The sequence below is a fragment of the Aquarana catesbeiana genome, linkage group LG04 (genome assembly GCF_042186555.1).
Source record: "Aquarana catesbeiana isolate 2022-GZ linkage group LG04, ASM4218655v1, whole genome shotgun sequence".
In the NCBI taxonomy this organism is placed as follows: Eukaryota; Metazoa; Chordata; class Amphibia; order Anura; family Ranidae; genus Aquarana; species Aquarana catesbeiana.
Genome location: NC_133327.1, coordinates 415,623,393 through 415,651,298, shown reverse-complemented (window position 1 = coordinate 415,651,298; position 27,906 = coordinate 415,623,393). Strand labels below are relative to the sequence as shown.

At 42.9% G+C, this 27,906-nt stretch overlaps 1 protein-coding gene across 1 annotated transcript in view; it reads left to right on the top strand.

Moving 5' to 3' along the window:
• SLC2A12 (solute carrier family 2 member 12) overlaps positions 1 to 6,992 on the top strand; it is a 128,825-nt gene extending 121,833 nt beyond the window's left edge. The window contains exon 5 of the mRNA XM_073627311.1: positions 213 to 6,992. Within this exon, the coding sequence (XP_073483412.1) occupies positions 213 to 297 (85 nt within the window). The 3' untranslated portion in view covers positions 298 to 6,992. The remainder of the gene's footprint in view (positions 1 to 212) is intronic.
• Positions 6,993 to 27,906: the final 20,914 nt, after the last annotated feature.

Below are 27,906 nucleotides of genomic sequence, written 5' to 3'. Positions count from 1 at the left end.
GTACACTGACATCTAGTGAGAGTTCTGAGTATTGCATCCAATAATCCAATCATTCCATTGTCCCAATATAGTTTAGTATGTCCCTAAAAAATACACAGCTGAAGCTATTTAAAATACTAGTTGTTGCTGGTGACGCTATTATCTTTCGTCTATGTTATTATTGTATATGTAATATACTGCAGTTGTAAAATAGCTGTGTCTTTATTTTCCAGGTCATTCGTGTGCCATTCACTTTGCTCCTTGGGTAGAAGTAGACAGAAGCTGGTGCCAGTGGAGCTCAATATGAACACAACATAGATGCCATTTAGGACGACTGCAATCTGCAATTTATAATGAAATATTTTTAAGGTGCACTTTAAATCAATAAACAGTACCCTTTGTTTTAAACTACACTATTAATAAATAGGGAAGTGGTAATTGCAAATTTGTCATTATCCTTGAGAAAGATGCAGATCAGGCTTACAGTGGTAGTGAACTCTGTTACACCGCTTGTACCCACAGGTAAGCCTATAATAAGGCTTACCTGTAGGTACTGTGAATAGCTCCTAAACTTGCACTGTTTAGGAGATATTCAGAGTGTGTACAGCTGGAGACATCACCAGCACATGAGCTCTGAAGGTCCAGCATACAGTGCCAGACCTTCAGAGCCCATGCCATAAACGGCGGTTCCCATGCGCATGCATGGGAATAACGTCATCGCACCCCCAGCCACTCAGAGCCGAAGGCCACTAACCTGGAAGGAAGATGGAGGCCCTCTCAGCGGTGACAGCGCGGTGCTGGAGGGCTTCGTTCTAAGGTAGATTTCTCATGATGTGCTAGTATGCGATGCATACTAGCACATTATGACATTGCCTTGCAGGGAAAAACACATTTTTTTTTCTCCAGCTGTGGTTTACTATCACTTTAAGCAACAGCCTTGTTATGTTTGCAGATTTATGACTGGCTATTTAAAGCTAAACTCCAGTATTACCTTCAGTTATGCACAGTTAAGCTCTGCTCTTGTACTGAAATTGCTTAATCTGATTTCACCGCACACTAATATTCTCACAGTGTGCATTACAAGCTGCAGCTAGTCAGATAAAGCCCTCCTCATGTGCAGTATCAATTAACTCTTTCCTCCTCAGCCTTAGTGCCTATTCACACCAGAGAGATCACATGTTGCCAGCACATATGTGCAGGCAACAAATGTTCTCCAAGGTGCTAAAGCCAGTTTAAATTGCTGGTTGTTGCTTCAGCACTCCCTACTCCAGGCTTTCTTTAGGAATATTTGCAACAGGAATATATTTTGGGAAATTTACTAAAACTGGAGCAGTCACAATCTGAAGCAGTTGTGCATGGCAACCAATCAGCTTCTATCTTCAGCTTGATCAGTTAAGCCTTGAAAATGAAAGATAGATGCTGATTGGTTACCATGTACAGCTGCTCCAGTTTTGATACACTTGGGAACTGCAAAGTCGCATGACAATTCGTACCCCATGATTTCCAGTGAATACAGTTCATATCTGTGCGACTTAAAAGTAGTTCCTCCACTACTTTGGTCTGACTTTGATGCGACTTGAGGTCCATAGACCTCAAGATTACACAGCTTCTAGTCGCGTCAAGGTTGCGGCAAAAATCGCACAACTTTCAGGTCGCACAAGTGTGAAAGAGGTCTTACTCTTATGTGCCTTTGTTTTGATCTTTGTAGATATACGCAGCTCAATATATATATGGTATAAATGATCACTGAAATAAAAATAAAACTGTTAGACCCTTTTCACACTGAGACATTTTTCAGGCGCTTTTGGGCTAAAAATAGCGCCTGAAAAACGGCTCCCCTGCAGTCTCAGTGTGAAAGCTGAAATGCTTTCATACTGAGGAGATGCACTGGCAGGACGTTAAAAAAACTCCTGCAAGCAGCATCTTTGGAGCGGTGAAGGAGCGATGTATACACCGCTCCTGCCCATTTAAATGAATGGACACCGCTGCCGAACCGCCAGCAAAGCGCCGCTGCGGAACCCCCGCAAAAACTAAGGTAAAGCACCGCTAAAAATAGCAGCACTTTACCGCTGACGCCCAACTGTGAAAGGGCTCTTAAGGTAATGAGGTGCAGGCGCCTAGCCTTAGCAGCCTCTCAACCCTTCCCACTAAATCCAAATCTCATGTCATTCAAACAGGTAAAGTTTCCGCACATCTTAGCATTAAGCTTGACTGTCCCTTCATACCTTCTGCACACTCCTATTGGTAAGGCTGGCTGTCATAGTGATGGATCAAAACAAATATTGTGTGATGGGGCTTATCTGCAAGTTTCAGCTCTATCTGGAAGTCTTGAGACTCTGCCTGTCAGAATGAAATAAAAATGATAGTTTGGAAAGTTGACAAGACTTGGGAGACTGCTGCAGCAGTTTATTTAATTTTTTGGCCCACCCAGGAGAAAAATAAATCAGCATTTAATGAATTATCTGCATCTATTTTATACATATACAACAAGACAATGTTATATTGAAGGTTAGAAATCAGCTCCAGAACTGGTAACAGTAATGAGATTCAACAGACCTTGGTAAACTTGTCACAATGAAAGTTGTTACAGGCCTCTGGAGTTGTTACAGGCCTAAAATCGGTGTGGAACACTACTTTCTGTGTCAAACAATGTATCTCAGATGAAAATCATAAACCGGTAAAGAAGAAGCACAAAATATTTATTACTGAATTTTGTGTTCTTCTTGTAATATATGCTGCTAGTTTTATTCAATGTAAATATTTAAAGTGGTTTATTTTGTCTACTGATTTCAAATTGTATTCTCTTTAAATGAATATGTGTTGTTTTTTTTTCTCATCAATAAACCTGAAAAACTAAAACATAGTAATCTTACTACATTGATATTTATACAAGGTCCCTATAAAAAAACAAAAAACAAAAAAAAAAAAAAACAGTCACCCCCACTGAAAATTTTTGTGCGTAAGGCTATGTTAACACAGGGCGTAGTGATGCGTGCGCCCGTGAAGGGCTGTGTTTATCTGCATGGGGGTGCACAGGTGTTCTGTGCATCCTCTGTGCAGGCAGTTCCACTGATGTCAATTGGGACACAGCGGCTGCACAGGTACAGCCAATGCTCCCACCCACACAGATGTCGAATTAGGAGCAGTGGCTGCACCCCAATTGAAAACAATGGGACTGTCTGCACAGGGATGCACAGAACACCTACAATCCCTTTCAATGGAATTATATAATTAGAATGGAATAATTGGATTTTTTTCCAGTCAATTTTTATTGAGTCTTAAGAGAAGGTATACAGCAATAGACATACTTGCGGAAGCAGCCGCTGTAATAATACAATGAACAGTGAACAGAATCCCGCTAACGTCTTTGTAAAGTGTAGTATGACACACACAATGGTACTAGTGTCATACATCTGGTAATCCTGTTGCAAGGCATTGAACAGGTTGAGTATAACAAGCAAACCAAAACAAAATAAAGTAAAGTGAAATATGAAAAGATGTCCCTTGTTCCAAGGCCCATAGGGGTTGATTTACTAAAACCGGAGAGTGCAAAATCTGGTGCAGCTGTGCATGGTAGCCAATCAGCTTCTAACTTCAGCTTGTTCAATCGAGTGTTAACAAAAAACCTGGAAGCTGATTGGTTTCTATGCAGAGTTGCACCAGATTTTGCACTCTCCAGTTTTAGTAAATCAACCCCATAGTGTAGCAAACATAATCGGATTTTCGTAGAGAATAAATAATTTACAATGAAAACAACATAGATTAAATAATCAAAAATGATCTAATAAGTATAAATCCCTAAGGTAAGAAAGAGTGGAAGAAGTTAATAAGAACTAATATAGGTAAAATAAGGAGTTTATCGTTCATATAGCAGCCACTGTCAGGGCTCCTAATACATAGAGCAAGATCAACTGTCAAACCGTTGACCACTACCTGTGTAATCCACAGCTACACTCTGTATATCCAGAGTGGCTGGCAGTACTGTTCATATATCACCAGCGGGGGCTTTGTTGTCGATTTAACATACAGTCCTGCTCTTTGCATTTGGAGCCTCTGTCAGCAGTACTCATACTCAGCTATCAGAGTGATAGCTAAACTTTGCAGATTACACCAGGACAGAAGCTATAAAGCCTCGTAGATACAATGAAAATATTGGACGAATGATTTTTTATTTTGTTTTGCATGCTAGTCTCATATCGAAAATGAAGAGGTTACTCAATTTACGAAAATTCTCCTACACAAAATACAACTTTGGAAGTGATGTAATTTGTTGTATTGTATTGTAATGTATTCATTTCTGAGCATGCGTGGTCTTGGTCTTCTGGGTTTTTTTTGGCCGAATACTATACTGATTAAACGAAAATCATACGTTCTGGTATCAGACAAGAACATTTTTCATGTTTGTCCCTTTGGAAAATTTTGGATGAACTGTCGTGATCGGCTCTCGAAAACTGTGTACGAATGATCAGATCAACGTACTCTCGCTTTGAAAGCTGTATTTTTGGTCAGATTTTCTGAATGTGTACTAGGCTTACAGTGCCTTGAAAAAGTATTTATACCCCTTGACATTTTCCACATTTACAACCAAAACGTAAATTTATTTTATTGGGATTTTATGTGATAAACCAACACAAAGTGGCACATAATTGTGAAGTGGAAAGAAAATGATAAATGGTTTTCAAAATGTATTACAAATAAATGTGTGGCGTGATTTGTACTCAGCCCCTCTGTGTCAATACTTTGTAGAACCACCTTTCGCTGCAATTACCGCTGCCGATTCTTTTTGGGAATGACTCAACCAGCTTTGCACATCTAGAGAGTGAAATTTTTGCCCATTCTTCTTTGCAAAATAGCTCAAGCTCTGTCAGATTGGATGGAGAGCGTCTGTGAACAGCAATTTTCAAGTCTTGCCACAGATTCTCTATTGGATTTAGGTCTGGACTTTGACTGGGCCATTCTAACACATGAATATGCTTTAATCCAAACCATTCCATTGTAGCTCTTGCTGTATGTTTAGGGTCGTTGTCCTGCTGGAAGGTGAACCTCCGCCCCAGTTACACGTCTTTTGCAGACTCTAACAGGTTTTCTTCTAAGATTGCCCTGTATTTGACTCCATCCATCTTCCCATAAATTCTGACCAGCTTCCCTGTCCCTGCTGATGAAAAGCATCCCCACAACATGATGCTGCCACCACCATGTTGGTGTGTTCAGGGTGATGCGCAGTGTTAGTTTTACGTCACACATAGCGCTTTGCTTTTAGATCAAAAAGTTCCATTTTGATCTCATCTGACCAGAGCACCTTCTTCCACATGTTTTCTGTGTCCCCCACATGGCTTCTCACAAACTGCAAATGGGACTTCTTATACCTTTCTTTCAACAATGGCTTTCTTCTTGCCATTCTTCCAGAAAGGCCAGATTTGCGGAGTGCACGACTAATAGTAGAATCTGTGGACAGATCCTCTCACCTGAGCTGTGATCTCTGCAGCTCCTCCAGAGTTACCATGGGCCTCTTCACTGCTTCTCTGATGAATGCTCTCTTTGCCCAGCCTGTCAGTTTAGGTGGACGGCCATGTCTTGGTAGGTTTACAGTTGTGCCATATTCTTTCCATTTTCGGATGATGGATTGAACAGTGCTCCGTGAGATGTTCAAAGCTTGGGATATTTATTTATAACCTAACCCTGCTTTAAACTTCTCCACAACTTTATCCCTGAACTGTCTGGTGTGTTCTTTGGCCTTCATGATGTTGTTTGTTCACTAAGGTTCTCTAACAAACCTCTGAGGGCTTCACAGAACAGCTGTATTTATATTAATATTAAATTACACACAGGTGGACTCTATTTACTAATTAGGTGACTTTTAAAGGCAATTGGTTCCACTAGATTTTAGTTAGAGGTATCAGAGTAAATCAGGCTGAATACAAATGCACGCCACACTTTTCAGATATTTATTTATAAAAAATGTGTAAAAACATTTATCATTTTCCTTCCACTTCACAATTCTGTCCCACTTTGTGTTGGTCTATCACATAAAATGAATTTATGTTTTTGGTTGTAACATGGCAAAATGTGGAAAATTTAAGGGGTATGAATTCTTTCTCAAGGCAGTGTAAGAGCCAATGTAATCTGTAAAACAACAATTTGGCCACACGTGCCCCAAGGACGGCAATCTGGCTGGGGGACCATAGGCCCCATTGAAGCTGCATATGCTAATATGGTGGTAGATCTGTTACTGACTTAACAATTGTTCAAGGAAATCAGTACTGAAAGCAATATGTTATTGATGATGTTTGTTATATCTGCTATCAACACTTTCAGATCAAAAAAGTCAAAGTAAATTCAGAGCTCCCAATCTGCATATTTATTCTGGGTTAGTGACTCAAAAAGTACTGAAGCCATGTAGCCAGACCAACAACTAGATAGCCTCCATGCGTCCTTGTTATATATTCCCTTTAGGAAGGAAGTTAGGTCAAGCCCAGAGCTCCCTCTAGTGATTATTCTAGTGGTTAATACAAAAACTACAAAGCAAACACATAGAACATAAGAAAAAAAATAATTCCAGATGCACACTGCAGTGACAAAAAATATGCTACTATAAATACAGTATACTTTCCCTTTATTTACTGTAGGTATTCAGGAAAGTAAACTAAATTATTAAAAAAAAAAAAATGAAAGACATATACAGTGCATCCGGAAAGTATTCACAGTGCTTCACTTTTTCCCACATTTTGTTATGTTACAGCCTTATTCCAAAATGGATTACATTCATTATTTTCCTCAAAATTCTACAAACAATACCTCATAATCACAATGTGAAAGAACTTTGCTTGCAATCTTTGCAAATTCATAAAAAAAAAATTAAAAAAACTAAAAAAATCCCATGAACATAAATATTCATAGCCTTTGCTCAATACTATGATAAAGCACCTTTGGCACCAATTGCAGCCTCAAGACTTTTTGAGTATGATGCTACAAGCTTGGCACACCTATTTTTGGTCAGAATTCATTTTTTATACTCTGTCCTTGAGGTGGTCTATGTCATCTAGGATAGTTGCTACATATTTATCAGGCAATGGGGGTTATTTACTAAAGGCAAATCCACTTTGCACTACAAGTGCACTTGAAAGTGCACTTGGAAGTAAAGTCACTGTAGATCGGAGGGGGACATACAAGGAAAATAAAAAACAGCATTTTAGCTTGCACATGATTGGATGATGAAATCAGCAGAGCTTCCCCTCATTTCAGATCTACCGCTTAGGTTTACAGCGACTGCACTACCAAGTGCACTTTCAGTGCACTTGTAGTCAAAGTGGATTTGCCTTTTGTAAACCTTGATGCTGTTGCCAGTTTTCATATATTTATTATACAATGTATCAATTTATTGTTGTTGATTCTTCTATATACCATGTTTTGTTACATGTTGTTTATATGGATACAAACCCATGAATGGATTTTTTAACATGTTATGCAATAATTACTAAGGAATAAACATTGTGTTTTTACACTGACTGCCTTTCTGTTGCCACACATACCTCATTAAAAGTCCCAGTTACCCCTTCTTTGTTTCTACTATTCTACTATTTTTGGGCAGTGTCTCCAATTTTTCTTTTGCGGGACCTCTCAACCTCCATCAGGTTGGATGGGGAGCGTCGGTGCACAGCCATTTTCAGATCTCTCAAGAGATGTTCAATCGGGTTCAAGTCTGGGCTCTGGCTGGGCCACTCAAGGACAATCACAGAGTTGTCCCATAGCCACTACTATATTATCTTGGCTGTGTGCTTAGGTTTGTGGTCCTGTGGGAAGATGAACCTTTGTCCCAGTCTGAGGTCCAGAATGCAGCAGGTTTTCATCAAGGATGTCTCAACACTAGAGCTGCACTATTTTGGCTATAATGAGAATCACGATTTTTTTTGCTCAGAATAAAGATCACGATTCTCGTGGCGTAACGTCATCTTTTCACATTATACAAAAAAATTGAGCTAACTTTACGGTTTAGTTTTTTTAAAATTCATTATATTGTATTTTTTTTTTAAAGAATTGTGTTTGAAAGACCGCTGCGCAAATACAGTGTGACATAAAATATTGCAACAACCACCATTTTATTCTCTAGGGTCTCTGCTAAAAAAATATATACATATATATATATATATATATATATATATATATATATATATATATATATATATATATATACACACACACACACACACACACACACACACACACACACACACACACACAGTGGGGACGGAAAGTATTCAGACCCCTTTAAATTTTTCACTCTTTGTTATATTGCAGCCATTTGCTAAAATCATTTAGGTTCATTTTTTTTTTCTCATTAATGTACACACAGCACCCCATATTGACAGAAAAACACAGAATTGTTGACATTTTTGCAGATTTATTAAAAAAGAAAAACTGAAATATCACATGATTTTTTTTTTGCTCAGAATAAAGATCACGATTCCCGTGGCGTAACGTCATCTTTTCACATTATACAAAAAAATTGAGCTAACTGCAGATTTGTTAAAAAAGAAAAACTGTAATATCACAAGGTCCTAAGTATTCAGACCCTTTGTTCAGTATTTTATTAGAAGCACCCTTTTGATCTAATACAGCCATGAGTCTTTTTGGGAAAGATGCAACAAGTTTTTCACACCTGGATTTGGGGATCCTCTGCCATTCCTCCTTGCAGATCCTCTCCAGTTCTGTCAGGTTGGATCGTAAACGTTGGTGGACAGCCATTTTTAGGTCTCTCCAGAGATGCTCAATTGGGTTTAAGTCAGGGCTCTGGCTGGGCCATTCAAGAACAGTCACGGAGTTGTTGTGAAGCCACTCCTTTGTTATTTTAGCTGTGTGCTTAGGGTCATTGTCTTGTTGGAAGGTAAACCTTCGGCCCAGTCTGAGGTCCTGAGCACTCTGGAGAAGGTTTTCGTCCAGGATATCCCTGTACTCGGCCACATTCATCTTTCCCTCGACTGCAACCAGTCGTCCTGTCCCTGGAGCTGAAAAACACCCCCACAGCATGATGCTGCCACCACCATGCTTCAATGTTAGGACCGTTTAGGACAAGTGATGAGCAGTGCCTGGTTTTCTCCACATATACCGCTTAGAATTAGGGCCAAAAAGTTCTATCTTGGTCTCATCAGACCAAAGAATCTTATTTCTCACCATCTTGCAGTCCTTCAGGTGTTTTTTAGTTAACTCCATGCGGGCTTTCATGTGTTTTGCACTGAGGAGAGACTTCCATCGGGCCACTCTGCCATAAATCCCAACTGGTGGAGGGCTGCAGTGATGGTTGACTTTCTACAACTTTCTCCCATCTCCCGACTGCATCTCTGGAGCTCAGCCACAGTGATATTTGAGTTCTTATTTACCTCTCTCACCAAGGCTCTTCTCCCCCGATAGCTCAGTTTGGCCGGATGGCCAGCTCTAGGAAGGGTTCTGGTCGTCCCAAACGTCTTCCATTTAAGGATTATGGAGGCCACTGTGCTCTTAGGAATCTTAAGTGCAGCAGAAACATTTTTGTAACCTTGGCCAGATCTGTGCCTTGCCACAATTCTGTCTCTGAGCTCTTCAGGCCTTTGACCTCATGATTCTCATTTGCTCTGACATGCACTGTAAGTTGTAAGGTCTTATATAGACAGGTGTGTGGCTTTCCTAATCAAGTCCAATCAGTATAATCAAAAACAGCTGGACTCAAATGAAGGTGTAAAACCATCTCAAGGATGATCAGAAGAAATGGACAGCACCTGAGTTAAATATATGAGTGTCACAGCAAAGGGTCTGAATACTTAGGACCATGTGATATTTCAGTTTTTCTTTTTTAATAAATCTGCAAAAATGTCAACAATTCTGTGTTTTTTTTGTCAATATGGGGTGTTGTGTGTACATTAATGAGGAAAAAAAATGAACTTAAATGATTTTAGCAAATGGCTGCAATATAACAAAGAGTGAAAAATGTAAGGGGGTCTGAATACTTTCCGTCCCCACTTTATATAATGTTTGGGGGTTCAGAGTAATTTTCTAGCTAAAAATATTGGTTTTAACTTGTAAGCAGCAAGTGCCAGAAAAAGGTTTAGCCTTTAGCCCGGGTTCACACCTATGCGAATTAGATGTGCGTTTCCCCGCATCTAATTCGCATAGCAGGAGAAAGTGACTGGCTCCCTATGGAGCCGGTTCATATATCTCCGGAGCGCACTGCACAAAAACGCTGTGCGTCTTTGGCTCCGTTTCAGGGCCGTATTCAGTCATAGAATCGGCCCTGATTTGTCCCTGAAACAGGGAACAGGGACGCACAGCGCTCCTGTGCGATCCGCAGCGCGTTATAGTGTGAACCCGGGTTTAAGTTGTTAAACTTCCCCCATCTACAGGCAGAAGTTCATTCCTTTGATCTAAGAAGAAATGTTACTTTGTTTATACTTATCCAGATGTTGTAAAAACAAATTGGCAAGCTCCCTGGATTTTTTTTTTCAGCTGTGAGAACTCTCTGCACTTGTTAGAAAGAATCGTGAAATTATGTTTTGAAGATCAAGAAGGGAAAAGAATTGCAATTGCAATTCTTAACGATTAATCATGCAGCTCTACTCAACACATTGTTGCATTTATCTTTCCCTTGATCCTGACTAGTCTCCCAGTTCCTGCAGCTGAAAAAAAATCCCACAGCATGATGCTGCCACCACCATGCTTCATTGCAGAGATGGTATTTGCCAGATGATGAGCAGTCCCTGGTTTCCTCCAGACACGACGCTTGCCATTCAGGCCAAAGAGTTCAATCTTTGTTTCATCAGACCAGAGAATTTTATTTCTCATGATCAGAGTCCTTCAGATTGCTTTTGGCAAATTCCAAGGGGGGCTGTCATGTGCCTATTACTGAGGAGCGGCTTCTGTCTGGCCACTCTACCATACAGGCCTGATTGGTGGAGTACTGCAGCAATGGCTGTTCTGGAAGGTTCTCCTCTCTCCACAGAGAAATGCTGGAGCTCTGTCAGAGTGACCAACGGGTTATTGGTTACCTTACTGACTAAGGCTCTTCTCCCCCGATCGTTCAGTTTGGCAGCACGCTTTAGGAAGAGTCCTGGTGGTTCCAAACTTCATTCATTTACAGATGATGGAGGCCACTGTGCTCCTTGGGATCTTCAATGCTGCAAAAATGTTTCTGTACCCTTCCCCAGATCTATCTGTGCCTCAATATAATCCTGTCGGAGGTCTAAAGACAATTCCTTGGACTTCATGGCTTGGTTTGTGCTCTGACATAGACTGTTAACTGTGGGGCCTTTTATAGACAGGTGTATGCCTTTCCAAATCATGTCCAATCAACTGAATTTATCACAGGTGGACTCCAATCAAGTTGTAGAAACATCTCAAGAATGATCAGTGGAATCAGGATGCACCTGAGCTCAATTTTGAGTGTCATGGCAAAGGCTGTGAATACTTATGTACTTGTGATTTTTTTTTTATTTTTAATACATTTGCAAAGATTTCAAATAAACTTCTTTCACGTTGTAATTATGTGTTATTGTTTGTAGAATTTTGACGAAAAGAATGAATTGAATCCATTTTGGAATAAGGCTGTAACATAACAAAATGTGGAAAAAGTGAAGTGCTGTAAATACTTTCCAGATGCACTGTAAGATGTCAAGATCTTAGCTGGAAACATGCACCATTTATGGACTACAAAAAAGAAGATGTAAGCACTACAATTTACACTCCAAATACACAATTTTACAAACAGAATTATCAGTTTTTTGGGAATGATTTAAAAAAAAATGTTATGAGTAATGGTTTACCACTAGGTTCCCTGTGCTCTTGTGACATTAAAATAAATTGGAACTGCTGCTTAGTGCATTAGAACCATTGAACCTGAATCAGTGGCGTCACTAGGGTTGGTATCACATGATCACATGGTGCGGTAAAACAGTGTCACCCCCTCCCCCCCCTTCCATACATCGACGTCACTGGCGCATGCATGCTGAAGGTCTGGCATACTGTGCCGCACCTTCAGAGCACCGTGCCGTAACTGAGGGCTTCTGCACACATGCGCGGGAGTGATGTCATCGCAGCTCTGCCCATACTTTTCATTATCTGCTGTTCTCAGGGACAGATCCGATCCAGAGATCCCACTGTATTGGTATCTCAGGATTGGATCAGTCCTTGGGTACAGCAGATATTTGCATCAGTGGCATTGATGATTTAATTTAGATTTTGGAACTGACCTGCTGACATGGTGTGTTGCTTGCTGAACCAGATCTGATGGCCGCAGGGAAGATGGCAAGATGCTGTGACCTGCTGACAAGGCGTAGCTTGCTGGACGCCTTGGTGGATGGTATCTGATGGCTGCAGCCAGGGAAGCTGGCAAGATGCTGCTGTGAACTTCTGCTTGCTTGCCGGATCTGATGTGGGTGTGGGTCACTGTCTATCCACACCTGGGCTGCGGACACCCCCTCCCCCTTATCAGACCAGCTTATGGTGACTCAGCTCAGCTACTATACCTGGGTGGTGGACACAGCACCCCCATCAGACCAGCTCAGGGTGGGCAGCTCAGTGAGCTACTATACCTATATATAATTTAGCTGTGTCTGATAACAGGTGTGGGGGGGGGGTGCTGCTGCTAGATACAGCTATATTTATATTATATATAGGCATAGAAGCTGACTGAGATGCCCACCCTGAGCTGGTCTGATGTGTGTGTGTGTCCAGCACCCCCCCCCCCATCGGACAAGCACAGGGCGCCAGAAATGTACACTCCTCTCACAGGGGTGTAAGTGGGTGGTGTGGCGACACCATGGCAACCCCTTTCCCCCCTCACCTAAGGCTATCACACCTCACCTTGGGCTCAGGCTGGTGGCGGACACCCCCTCATCGCAAGCCGACACCCTTTCGCCCATTATAGCACTAGCTCAGGGCCAAGGCAAGGCGGGTGGCTCACAAAACATCTGTGACTCATCCCGGGCGGCAGCTGGAGAGGACAGTGTGCAGCCACGCAGCCTGGGCAGAGATAGTGACATGTGACAGGCTCAGCAGGTACGTAGGAGGAGGAAGAAGGACACAGGCCAGGCTGCGGCACTGGAGGTGTTCCGGCCGGGTCAGCTGAAAAGAAAAAAAACAAAATGACAGGGCTTTCTTCGGCAGAGTCGGGATTATATCACCCCTCTGGGTGTCCATCCCCCGCCCTCCCCCCCCAGCGACACCACTGAACTGAATGGATCACTATCGATTTCTCACAAATAAACACTTTACACAATTTTTTGTACTGCAATGGCTATTTTTTGCTTCAGTACATGATCGTGTATAAGCTCACGATAGCTTATTGCTAGATCTCATTCAGCCATGTGTATTTACTGCTGTCAGTAGTAAAGCAGTAAAGAGCCAACATTCATCACAAATTGCCAGTGTGCCTTCTCTCCAATATCTGGGTCTGACCCTCCCAGGATCCATCCCAGGTTGGGAACCGATTAAGCACATCATCCAATCCATTTGTATACAACTTCACTTTTGAATTCATTTTTGCTATCTAGGATTGAGTTTATTGTGCCATCATAGTGCCACATCTTCACCTTTGTCACTGGAAGAGTGCATAAATGGTGGACATTGAGCTTTTAATCTAGTATGATTGATTTGAACCGCATGATTCAGCTTTTAATATTGGTTATTCTACTATGTGTTTTGATATAATACATTTTTACTCTTTCAGTTGCACAATGAGCTGTGTTTCCCTATTCTCTTTTCATTGGAATTGGTTGAGCCTATACAGGGTTTTTATTATTAGTTTTTGTTTATTTCCCGAGAGCTCCCACCCAAATTCCTTTCCCCCCTCCCCCTCCTTTTTTGCTTGCTTTTGATTTTCTTTTCTATTTTTTAGGGGCTATTTACATACATACAATTTTTTCACTTCACTTTATGGCTAGCACTGGCAGGGGCTCGCACCTAGAGGGATCCTCATCTTTAGTTTGAGGCTATTAAAGGGTGCAAGACCTAAATCTTTAGACCACCTATTCAAATCAGTAATTCCTCCTGGTATACCACTTCAAATGGTCTCTCAATGTCGCTATTTAGGAATTTAGATACAACTACCTATATAGAAAAGAACGTATATCCCCTAATACGCAAACTGAAACACTATCTAAATGCTTGGGTTAAAATCCCCCTAAAGTTGCTGGGTAGGATCAACCTATTAAAAATGATCTTCCTGCCTAGGTTTTATATATATTTTGGCATACTCTGGTTTCTTTGTGCAAAAAAACATTTTGTGGATATTAACACCCAGCTCACCTCCTTCCTCTGGGCCTCTCATCCCCCAAGAATTTCCCAAAAAATGTTACAACTCTCGATGCAAAGATGGGGTTGGCGTTATTTGATTTTCAGTCCTATTACTTGGCCGCTCAGCTGACACACATACACAGCTGTTTTTTTCCTGACATAGATAATGCCTCAGTGGCGGCACAGGCAGTCGTTATGCATTCCTATGAAGCTTTGGTTAACTTACTCTATAGGAATGGACCTTATCCCAGTAAGGGGGCAGAGGTTCTAAAGCTATATTATAAAATTTTTCATATATGCAGTTGGAAAATTAAAGCCTCCCCTCTTACCTCCTCACCAAATGCCCCCTGTGGTTCAATAACAACTTGGCTGAACTTGCTCATCTACCTGACATGCATCGCTGGGCTCGTGTTGGACTAAAGTATGCTCACCAGCTATTTTCCTCTGGGATCTTTAAATCATTTGTGACCCTGAGGGCTGACCTGGGTGTCCCTAACAACTATTTCTTCTCATATCTGCAACTAAGACACATGGTGGCAGCCCAATTTGGGCTGTGGGATGTCCAACTTCAGCCCTCAGTTTTGGAAGCTTTATTATATAATAATGATCACTCTAAGCTGATCACCAGATACTATTCTTTATTGTTGTCTTTGTCTACTACCAGGTTACTCAAGGTTAAAAATCAATGGCAAACTGATATACCCACATTGCTGGATGAGACCAGGGAAGAGGTTTTAGGTGCTCAGTTAACAGATGGTATAGCTGCAGGAGATAAAGTAATACAACTGAATTATCTACATAGAATACATTTTACCCCGACCCGTTTATATAAGATGTGTAGGTTGGAATCCCCTGAACGCTATAGGCAACTTTTTCCATCTGATATGGGATTGTCCAAAAATACATCAGTTCTGGTCAGATATTACCTCCTTTATGGAAACGAGACTGGCTTTACCCAATATATGTAACCCTGTCAGGTGCCTCCTCGGAGGTCTGGAAGAGGAAGAGTTAGGTGCTGCCCGGAAGGTATTGGTCCGGTTCCTCCTTTTCTATGCAAAAAAAGCAATTACCCTGCATTGGAAGAAATCTGAGCCCCCCACTTTACAGATGTGGGTAGAATTGGCCAATCAAGCCCTGCCCATGTATAAAATGACCTATACTGCTTTCATCATTATACTATCATATGCAACCCAGCATAGCCGAAATATATTACGTATGGATGAAACCTTTCTATGAAAATAATTTATTCCTTTAGTCATATGTATTGATGTGAGAGATAGGAGGTCCTGAAGAACCAGTGATCTTCGCGAAACGCATCAACCTTAGGCGCTCTATCTCGACCAAAAGTGTTTGCAGAGGACGATAATTGTTGGCATCAATATGCAAGCTGTAACATTAAATATGTGTTTTTATACATTTTATTGATATAAAGTTCTGTATTTTTTATATATAACTGCATCTGTGTGCTTACTGGAGGGGAATTTAAAGTCCTATTATTTACTCTGTCTTGTCGTATATTTGAAACAAGGATGATAACCTTCCACTGGAACACATTCCTAGTTGGAACCTCCCCCATACACATTCAACAAATAACTTTTGAAAGCACATCCAGACAGAGGAGATCTGTCTGGAGTTGGATAAAAGAAAGGTACGACAATGTCCATATAGGGGAGGAAAGGAGGGACTACATTAGGGAATATGGAGGCCTCAAGCCAGCCATAGATGGATCGAACCTCGATCAGTTCCGTAGTGGAATGAAAGAAAAAATGCATAATCTATATTCTGCTTTATCCTTATAAAACTCCAAGAACGGTTTCTCACCTTACAAGACTTCTAACTCTGTACCTGCCTAGCAGAGGGGATCATGAAAAGAAAAACCACCTTAAGTGTAAGATCACTCAAGTGAAAGTCGCCATTAGGTTCAAAAGGAGGCTCCTGGAGGGCCCTCAGGACCAGCTTATTGTCCCACGGAGTAACTGGAGATAATCTGGGGGGAGCTAGGTGAACTACACCCTTCACAAAAGAATTGATTAGGGAGTGAGGCCAGCAGTCACTGAAAAAAGATAGCCAAGGTAAGATTTGCCCCTTACTGGTGTTCAAGGCCAAACGCTGATCCAGACCAGACTGGAGAAAGTCTGGGATATGTAAGTATTCTAGGCGCGATGGTAGACCATATGGGAAGTGGACCCTTTAGCATGGACAGGCTTAGGGATCACTGAGTCCCATAACCTTGATCCCTCTGCAACTGAGCTGGCAAAGCCATAAACTGAGAAGCAGGATGGAGTATTGATCCTTGAGACAGTAGGTCTGGGTGGTCTGGAAGCAGCCACGGCGTGTTCATCTGAAGCATGCGTAAATGCGAGTACTGTGCACTTCTGGGCCACGAGGATCAGTGGAAGTCCTCCAGCTCAATTCTGCTGAGCAGCCAAGGTAGGATCATTATGAGAGTAAGGTGCAGATTAGGGAAAACTGATCCAAAGTTACCAGAGTAGCTACAGCTAAGGCTTGAGGATCCCTGTACCTGGCAACAAACCTGCCCAATTTATTGTTGCACCTGGATGCTAAAAGGTCCACTGGCTTCCCCCATCTGCGACAGAGGTCCTAAAATACCTGGGGACCATTCTTTAAAGTCCAGCTGTCAACGTCTCCACACCAGGGAGCATGGCAATCAGGGCTGAAAGATGCCATTCCGCCCAGTTCAGAATCCGTTGTGCCACATCTGTGTGACGGTAGACCGTAGACCATATGGGAAGTGGACCCTTTAGCATGGACAGGCTTAGGGATCACTGAGTCCCATAACCTTGATCCCTCTGCAACTGAGCTGGCAAAGCCATAAACTGAGAAGCAGGATGGAGTATTGATCCTTGAGACAGTAGGTCTGGGTGGTCTGGAAGCAGCCATGGCGTGTTCATCTGAAGCATGCGTAAATGCGAGTACTGTGCACTTCTGGGCCACGAGGATCAGTGGAAGTCCTCCAGCTCAATTCTGCTGAGCAGCCAAGGTAGGATCATTATGAGAGTAAGGTGCAGATTAGGGAAAACTGATCCAAAGTTACCAGAGTAGCTACAGCTAAGGCTTGAGGATCCCTGTACCTGGCAACAAACCTACCCAATTTATTGTTGCACCTGGATGCTAAAAGGTCCACTGGCTTCCCCCATCTGCGACAGAGGTCCTAAAATACCTGGGGACCATTCTTTAAAGTCCAGCTGTCAACGTCTCCACACCAGGGAGCATGGCAATCAGGGCTGAAAGATGCCATTCCGCCCAGTTCAGAATCCGTTGTGCCACATCTGTGTGACTTCTATTGTGATCTGGATGGTTGATGTAAGCCAAAGTATTGTCTGACTGAACCCTCTTTGGAAGCCCCCAAAGCTGAGGTATCCAATGCTGAAGGGAAATTTGAATGGCCTTGAGTTTCAAAATGTTGATGGGAAGCTTGAAGACGCTCTCAAACCATGTTTCTTAGACTGCCAAGGTTCTGAGTTGAGGATCCACATATAGCTTTGCAATGACTGCACTCTCCATTGCATCTTAGTACAAAGCAGGGATAAGGGTTGTATTAGGCATCCAGTAAACAAAAAACACATCTACGGGGGGTTACTCGTGGACTGCCTGGAAAGCAGGAGGGGTTAATGGCCGCTGGAGACTAGAACACCCTAAACCAGGGGTAGGCAACCCCGGCCCTCCAGCTGTGGTGAAACTACAAGTCCTATGAGACATTGCAAGACCCTGACAATCAGAGGCAAGACTCTTATGTCGCATACACATGAGCGGACTTTTTGACCGGACTGGTCCGACGGTCTATTCGACGGACTTTCCTAACGAACGGACTTGCCTACACACGATCACACCAAAGTCCGACGGATTCGTACTTGATGATGTACGACTGGACTAAAATAAGGAAGTTGATAGTCAGTAACCAAGAGCTGCCCTAGCATCGGTTTTAGTCTGTCGGACTAGCATACAGACGAGTGGATATTTCGACCAGACTCGAGTCCATCGGAAAGATTTGAAACATGTTTTATTTCTAGGTCCGTCGGACTTTTGGGAAAAAAAGTCCGCTGGAGCCCACACACAATCGAATTGTCCAACGGTGTCCGGTCCGCCAGACCAAGTCTGCCAGAAAGTCCGCTCGTGTGTACGTGGCATTAGAGGCAGAGGCATGATGGGATTTGTAGTTTCACCAGAGCTGGAGGGCCGAGGTTGCCTACCCCTGCCCTAAACCATCATACAAACCATATGCAAGTGAGACAGGACCAGCAAGTTTTACCCATGAACCAACTGCAAAGCGGCCGTAGCTAAAGGCTGAACGTGATTAGGTGAAACTTAGGTTGCAGCACAAACTGCATACAAGCATGACTTTTCCGATAAGGATTATCCTTGAACCCACTGCAGAGCAGGAGGGGTTAATGGCACACTAAGGCACAAAAGGTCACTGGACCACTAAGGGTAGTCACAGATCCACTGAAAGGCAGGAGGGGTCAAACGTGACCATGGCTAGGCCACCAGAAACTGCTTACAGCAGCACACAAGTGAAACATGACCAATAAAGGTTTACTTATGCATCCACCCAAGAGCAGATGGTGACATGGTTGTCCGTGTCGGGATCATCATAAGTCACTGTATAGCAACATACAAGGGAGACATTTAGGGGTACTCCTAGTTCACTGCAGAGCAGAAGGTATAAGTATCTGTCTGTGATAGGTCATTATTATTATACGTGATTTATATAGCGCTAACAGTTTGTGCATCGCTTTACAATGTAAAGGGGGAACAGCACAATTGCAATACACTTCAATACAGAAGGGACAGGAGGGCCCTGCTCGTGGAGCTTACATTCTAAAGGGAGGGGGCGGTGGTACAAAAGGTAATAGCTGCGGGGGGGGTGATTTGATGGGGGTGGCTCAGGTACAGTTCTTAGGTGGGTGTGGGATAGGCTTTCCTGAATAAATGAGTTTTCAGGCATCTTCTTAAAGTGGACAGGGTAGGGGCTGTTAGGACATACCGGGGCAGGGAGTTCCAGAGGATGGCAGAGGCTCTAGTGAAGTCCTGTAGGCAAGCATGGAAATGAAGTAACAAAGGAGCTAGAGAGCAGGAGGTCCTGGGATGAGCGGAGGGGACGTTTTTGGCAATATCTGCAGATGAGGTTGGTTATATAGCTGGGGGAGATGTTGTGGATGGCCTTGTATGTTGTAGTTAGTATTTTGAATTTTATACGGTGGGGTAGTGGAAGCCAGTGAAGGGATTGGCAGCAGTCACGGATCGGTTAGTGAGGTGTATGAGTCTAGCAGCAGCATTCATAATAGACTGAAGGGGGTATAGTCTGTGTAAGCGTAGGCCATTAAGGAGAGCGTTGCAGTAGTCAAGGCGGGAAATAACCAAGGAGTGAATAAGTTGCTTTGTGGTGTCGTTAGTCAGAAAGGGGTGATATCTGGAGATGTTACGGAGGTTAAGGCGGCAAGATTTAGCCAGTGATCGGATGTGGGGGCTGAAAGAGAGGTCAGAGTCAAGGATTAGACCCAGCACCCTGGCATGTGTGGAGGGACCAATGGTCATCGATCGGGTCACAAACAGAACTAAAGTGATGCATTAACAACAAAAGTTACTCATACCTACTGTGGAAAAGGGGTGTAACTGTCAACCGTGACCAAGCCACCATAGGCTACCAAACAGTATTACCAACAAAAGTTACTTACAAACCCTTCTCCCTTCTGAGGAGCAGGAGGGGTTAAAGGCCATTCATGACTAAGTTGCTATAGGCCACTGTACAAACAGTACATAAGTGAGACATTACATACAAGAAATACTCACGGACTTACTGTGGAGCATGAAAGGACACCAGCTGTCCATGAGCAGGTCACTATAACCCCACTAAGAACAGAACAGCATTCAAGTGAGACACTACAAGTAAAGGTTACTCACAAGCCCTTCCTGCAGAGCTGGTTGCTCTACAGACCCAGCCAGTAAAGAGAGTATAATGCTCAATTCACATCTATGCATGTTGCTTTTGAGCATTTCTGCAGTGCTTTCTGCGTTTTTTTACAGCGATTTGCGTTTTTTGGGGGGGGGGGTTTGTTGTTGGACATTAAAAACGCACTACCTGCTTTTCTGCGGCTTCTACATTAAAGTCTATTGAACCAAAAAAAAGCACCAATTTGCGTTCCTTTCCAAAAATGCAAAGGCACAAAAATGCATTGATGTGAACGTATTCCATAGAAATCCATGTTAAAAAAATGTCTTGCGTTTCTGCAAAAAGCATGAAAAAAACACATTGGTGTGAATGGAGCCTTAGGGCCTTTGAGAAAGACACTACAGTATTGCTCCTCCTAGTCAATAATGAGCTGGTGAGCCCCCTGACGCAGTACTCTTGAGCCCTAGATTTGCTGTTTGCAATGCTACAGCTTCCCCAGAGGGGTACTCAAGCCACTGTAGGGTGCAAAGAATAAATTCCATACATAGCAGCTGCAGCCCTGGTAGAAGCCTCAGATCACGGGGCCGTCTTGCCATCGGTGAATATTTAACAATCATATCTATGATCAACAATTCCTTTTGCTTTCCTTTGTTTTTACTTTTTTTTTTATAAAAACTAGTTTAGAATGGGGTTGTGAAGCAAACTTTGCAGGGAGGAGAAATGGAAGAAAAGGAAATCCAGGTAGATGCTACTTTAGGAAGGTATATTAACCTTTCCGCTGCCAGACCCTACGCTCCACTTTTAAACTGAGCTGGCCGGACCATTTTTGCAATTTTTTCATTTTTTTTATTTTTCCCTTACAGCTTTCTGAGTTTATAAAAAAGACCCCCCCCCAATTCAAATTTTCTGAAAGCACACGACCAGTAGAATTTTAAAAAATCCAAACAGTAAAGTTGCCCCAATTTTTTTGTATAATGTGGAAGATGATGTTACGCTGAGTAAATAGATACCAAACATGTCATGCTTTATAATTGCACGCACTCGTGGAATGGTGACAAACGACGCTACCTAAGAATTTCCATAGGCGACGCTTTAAATTTTTTTTTACGGTTACCAGGTTAGAGTTACAAAGGAGGCCTAGTGGTAGAATTATTGCTCTCGCTCTGAGGATCGCAGCAATACCTCACATGTGTGATTTGAACACCGTTTACATATGAGGGCGCGACTTCCGTATGCGTTTTCTTTGCTGCGCGAGCTCATGGGGATGGGGGCGCTTTAAATTTTTTTTTCTTATTTATTTTTATAAATTGTGTTTAAAAAAAAAAAAAAATTGATGACTTTTATTGCCGTCACAAGGAATGTAAACATCCCTTGTGACAGTAATAGGTGGTGACAGGTACTCTTTATGGAGGGATCGGGGGTCTAAGACCCCCGATCCCTCCTTTGCACTTCAAAGTATTCAGATCGCCGAAAACAGCGATTCTGAATACTGTGTATTTTTTTAAAACCGACGTCATTGGCAGCCGAGTAAACGGGAAGTGACGTCATGACGTTGCTTCCGTGTTTACGATTAGGAGGCTGGAACAAAGCCGCCCACGATAGCCAAGGTTGTTCATCCCTGATCACCATGGTCAAAGTGCGTCCCTTCGTCATATGCTACCCTGCTCTCCTCTCCTCCCTCCCCCCTCAACCCCTCCTTCCTGCCTGTCAGCGCACTCTCTGTCTCTGCTCTGCCGCTATTATTGAAAGTAAAAAAACCTAAAACTGTCACTGCCAGCCTCTCAATTAGAGTCAGAGGGAGATCGCGGTCCCGAACTGCTGAAGACTGCTCTAAATAGCTATTTAGAATGCTCGTTTTTATAAAGGATTTACTCAGTGTGGTATGCCAGCCCCTAATAGAGCGGCTGACAGCTTATCATAAAAAGGCAAACACTTTAACCTGTATTGAGTTAATAAATAACAAATATTTGTCAATTTAAATTACGCCTTTTTTGTAAAATGGTGAAAATTTAACGTATGCAAAAATCTAAATAAATAACCAAACTCCTCAAAAAAATCTGTTTTCATTCTTCCCTTATGCCGCGTACACACGACCAGCTTTGCTGTCGGAATAAACTCCGAACGTTTCTCCAACGGAACTCTGACGGAATTCCATTTAAGCGATCTTGCCTATACACGGTCAAACCAAAGTCCGACCGTCCAGAACGAGGTGACGTACAGCACGTAGGACGGGACTAGAAAAAGGAAGTTCCATAGCCAGTAGCCAATAGCTTCCGTCTTGTACTTGCTTCAGCTCATGCGTCATTTTTGGTCTGTCGGAACACCATACAGATGAGCGGTTTTCCAGATAGGAATTGGTTCCTTCAGAAATATTTAGAACATGTTCTATTTCTAAGTCCGTCAGAATTTTCGAAAAAAAAAAAGTCAGATGAGGCACACACATGATCGGAATATACGATGAAAAGCTTTCGTTTGACTTTTTCTGTCGGACATTCCACTTGTGTGTACGCGGCTTTACAGCTTTGTAAAAGACTCAAAACCATACATTTTATGAAAGCATAGGACCGGTATAATAAAAGGAAGGTGCTACTGATTTTTAAGGCCCCGTGATATTTGCGCAAATGTTTACCCAATCCTTATTTTGCTAGTAATGCACTAAAATCATTATTAGCAGATACAAAACACAGCAAATTTTACAAAATTCCTGCTAAATAAAAAAGCTAAGTTAATAACAAATATTTGTAAATTTTAAATTTTTCCTTTGAGAAATGCTGAAAATCGGATGTACGCAAACATTTTTCTAAAAAATCTCTAGGTTTTACCTTTTCACTTACAGCTTTCAGAGTTTGTAAAAGACCCCCCAAACCATATATTTTTTTAAAGCACATGGCCGTTAGAATAAAAAGAAGCTACTGATTTTTAAGAAAATATATGAATAATGCAGCGCTCGTGACGAATAAACAAATATTAAGTGTATTACCGCTGCTGTAAGAAAAGTAATAATACTTAAAAAATAAAAAACAGGGGGGGGCGCATGCGCGACGCGAACCGAGGAGGAAGCAAGGGCTGAGAGCTCCGTGAGCCACGAAGGAGAACGGCACTTCCCCGGGGCCATCCACGCGGAATTTTGACCCAATTCTTTCCAACACCCCCGGTGGAACATCCAGCGCATGCCGGGACCCAAAAATCGCCGCTCCAAACCGGCTCAAAGATCTCTAACCACATACTTACTAAGAGTGAGAGAGAAAAACATGCAGGCCCAAGATGGCGCCCGGAGGACACAGTCACAGGCGCGCCTTCCCGCTGCAGCTACCTCACCGGCACACTCCCTGGGAGACTGTGAGTACTCATTACAATTAACTAAGGCGGATTTGGATGCAAGTCTAACCCTGATGTATGACAAAATTGCCCAGAAGTTTCAATCAGAGCTGCATAAGTCCACTAATACTCTGTCTCTGGAGATTGCAGCTCTGGGAAGTAGAACGGACTCGCTGGAGACCAAGCATGATGAACTGTCCCTAGGGTACTCTGATCTTAGAAAAGAGCATGAATCTTTGTCGGAAACGGTCCTACAATTACAAGCACACATAGAGGACCTCGATAACAGGAATCGACGTAACAATCTTAGGGTGCGTGGAGTCCCAGAATCGGTGACAGAATTGCTGCCAGCCGTCCAAAAGCTATTTCAATCTCTCCTGCCTGACTCCCCATTGACTGCCTTTTCCTGTGATAGGATTCATAGGGCCTTACGCCCCCCTCCACCCCCAGAGAAACCTCCTAGGGACATAGTGCTATGCCTCAAGGACTTCCTGATTAAAGAAGAAATCCTCAGGGCCTCAAGGAACACTCCTAGCATTCGTTTGGATGGGACCCCTGTTCAAATTTACCCGGATATCTCCCCCACTACCCTGGACAAACGCAGGAAGATGAAGGAGGTTACGTCGGTGCTGCAGTCGGCAAGTATTGGTTACCGCTGGGGCTTCCCTTTCAAGCTTCAGGTGCCCCATAATGGCACGACCTACACTGTGACCACGCTGGCTGAAGGCAAGGAGGTACTTGTGAAACTGGGCCTCCTAGATGCGGCTTCACTGCCCAGACTACCATCCACGCCACGACACTCAGCAATTTGGGCTACTCCTCCACCCAGAAGAGACCGCCGAGATCAAAGACGGGACTAACAGAAGCAGCAGCATCCCTTATTGTTTTGTTTTTTTTTCTTTTTTTTTCCTTTTTCGATGTCTCCTCTCTCTGCTGTGTTTTGTTTTTCTCCCTTAAGGTTGAGAGCACTGATCCTCTCCTGCCATGCTTTGATGCACCTAGACTCTCCTGGCTCCTTGTGGAATCCTGGACGCGTCCGATTGTGAGACCCCACACTCGTCAATATTTGGGGCTGGCCGGCTCTTCATCGGTTCAGTGATGTTGGAGCCGACAGACCCATCACAGGTAAACCCTCCGGATATATCTGCACCCGTGCAGATCACATGGACACAAAAACATAGAGTGTTGGACCTTTTGGTCCGAATGGACACCATTTTTTGGGTATATGGGATGTCTTTCCCCATTGCCCCCCTTGACTATGGTTGGCCATTTTTTGGCCTGGTTTTCAGGTTCTTGTTCACTTTGGTTTCTTATTTTATTTTAATTTTTTTTTCTGCTTTTTCTGCTTTTTCTGTGCTACCCAACTCAGACGGTTCTATCATTTTGATATATGTATTGCCATCTCAGTTAAAACATGTATGTATTTTGTGGGGGTTGTACTCCCTGGCTGGGCCTCACCCAAGGGGATTTCATACTGTTGGGGGGCCCACTCTCGACCTGGACCCTATTCCAATCTTAAAGCCATTCCTTTTGACCCACTATGGGTATCAAGGTAATTTCTCACAATGTAAAAGGGTTTAATACCCCTCAAAAACGGAGGAAAGCATTTAAAGCTTATAAGTCACTTGGAGCGGATATTATACTGCTTCAGGAGACGCATTTCTCCAGCGATAACCACGCATCATACTTTGATAAAACATTTAAACAATGCTTTTTCACTACCTATGGGTCCAGGTCTAGAGGGGCCGCTATCTTTATTAGGAATTCGGTGTTATTTCAGGTCCAACAGACATATAAAGATCCAGGCAGTAGGTTTGTGATTATTCAGGGCACCATCCAGAACAAACAATTGACCCTAGCTTCAATATATGCGCCTAATGCCTCACAGGCCACATTTTTTAAAGATTTCTTCCAGATCCTGGAAAGGTTTCACTCCCCCCATCTGTTAATTGGAGGGGATATCAACCTGGTAGCCCATTCAGGATTGGACAGGAGTAGGACATGCCCAACCTCTAAGGCTTTTCCCAAATCCCTTCAGTATTCCTTGCGATCCTCTCAGTTGATAGATGTATGGAGGGCCCATAATATAGGCTCGAAAGAATACACCTTTTATTCCCACCCCCACGATAGTTACTCTCGCCTGGATTATGTTTTTTGCACTCCTTCCCTAGCGGTGAATTCCACCTCAGCCAACATACATGTATGCCCTTGGTCGGACCATCATATGGTCTCCACCAATGTTTCTTGTTTAGGCCTCCCCCACACGGCTAGGTCTTGGCGCCTAAACGAAGCACTACTTACAGACCCGGTGATCCTGGCCCAGCTGATGGATCGCCTTAAAGAATATTTTAGACTCAATAATGTCGAGGATATCTCACCAATCACCCTTTGGGCAGCCCATAAGGCTGTTATGAGAGGCCACCTAATAGAAATCTCTACAACACAAAAACGCCAAAGACAACAGGAGACTCATAAACTCACCTTAGAACTAGAACGACTATATCATAGTCACACTCAGACACCTTCAACGGAGTTGCTCCAGCAGATCACTGAAAAGAGAAGGGCCCTTGACGATATACTTTCAGGACACATAGAAAAATCTCTTAGGTGGTCCAAAGCTCGTTTTCTCCTTCACAGCAACTCAGCCTCCACGATGTTTGCCCGTAAACTAAAACAATCATCCCAACCGACCCACCTTTATAAACTGAAGGATAAAAATGGCAACTTCACCTCCCATCCTAAACAGGTTTTAAATATCTTTTCCTCCTTTTATCAGAAACTATTTTCGGGCCCAGATCCCTCCCTTCCCCCACCCACGCAGACATGGTTGGACACCCTCTCGCTTCCCCAGTTGTCAGAGGAGCATGTTGATATCCTCAATGCTCCTTGTTCGTCAGAGGAGGTGGCTTCTATCATATCCTCCCTTAAACCATCCAAAGCCCCAGGCCCGGACGGGTTTTCCCGCAGTCTATTATAAAAAATTTGCAGATTCCTTACTCCCCACACTAACCAACATGTATAATCAGGTCCTCGGGGGAAAACAATTCCCAGAGGAAATGCTGTTAGCAAACATGTCCCTCATACCCAAACCGCGCAAAGACCATACTCTCCCTCAAAATTTCCGCCCCATATCGGTTATTAATAACGACCTAAAAATATTTGGAAAGATCTTGGCAGATAGGCTAGCTAAAGTGATACAGACTTTGATATCCCCTGACCAAACCGGTTTCATCCCATCGAGACAGATCACAGATAACATCCGTTTAGCCACCAACATTGTACAGGACGCCCATATGCACTCAAACCAGGTACTGCTTCTAAGTTTGGACATAAATAAGGCATTTGACAGTGTCCTCTGGACGTATCTCAACACAGTATTGTTAAAATTTGGATTTAGGGGGGCATTTATACAAGGCTTTAAAGCCCTTTACCATCACCCTAAGACCCGCATAAAGTTGCCGGGATGTAATTCAGACTATTTTTCTTTGCAGTGTGGAACTAGACAGGGGTGCCCCCTCTCTCCTTTATTATTTGCACTCGCCATGGAGCCCCTGTCTAGGTCCATATCCAATAACCAGAACATTGGAGGTTATACAAAAGGCGACCGAGAATTTAAACTTAGCCTTTATGCGGACGATGTACTTTTATTTATTTCGGACCCTTTAACCTCCCTCCCCAACCTCATGTCCACTCTAAACTCTTTCCAAAAATTAACAGGCCTTGGAATTAATCCTAGCAAGTGTACGGCGATGCCCATCCACCTTCCACAACTTTTATTAACCACACTTAAATAAATTCAAATTCACATGGAACCACACCTCCTTACAATATCTAGGCATCAAGCTGGCCCCCACTCTCAAACAAATATACTCCTTAAATTACCCCCCGGCGTTTTCCAAAGTTAAACTCCTTTTAAATCAATGGTCCTCTTATCGTATATCATTTCTGGGTAGAATTCAAGCAATAAAAATGAATATCCTTCCTAAACTTCTATTCCTGTTTAGGTCTTTGCCTCTATATGTTTCTCGGTCCACCCTGTTGATGATGCAATCGGCTCTGCTCAAGTTTGTATGGCAAAACAAAAAACCCCGCATAGGACGTTTGATGATGTATAGAACTCAGACAAGGGGGGGCTTAGGTTGCCCGGACCTTTGGAAGTACTTCCTGGCATCCCGCCTCATTCAATTGGCGCAGTGGCATACCCCCTCCGCCTCTATTCCATGGCTACAATTTGAGCAGATCTCGATAGCACCTTACCACCTTCCAGGTCTATTATGGTCTCGCTCTATAACTCCAAAAGATATCACCTCACTTAATTCTATAGTAGGCCAATCACTGTACCTTTGGTCCCTTTACTCCAAGAAGTTTAAGTTACAATCAGATAGACCCCTCTTATCCTCCTTTTTGGGTGAACCATCCTTCCCTCCGGCCTTCTCATCCAA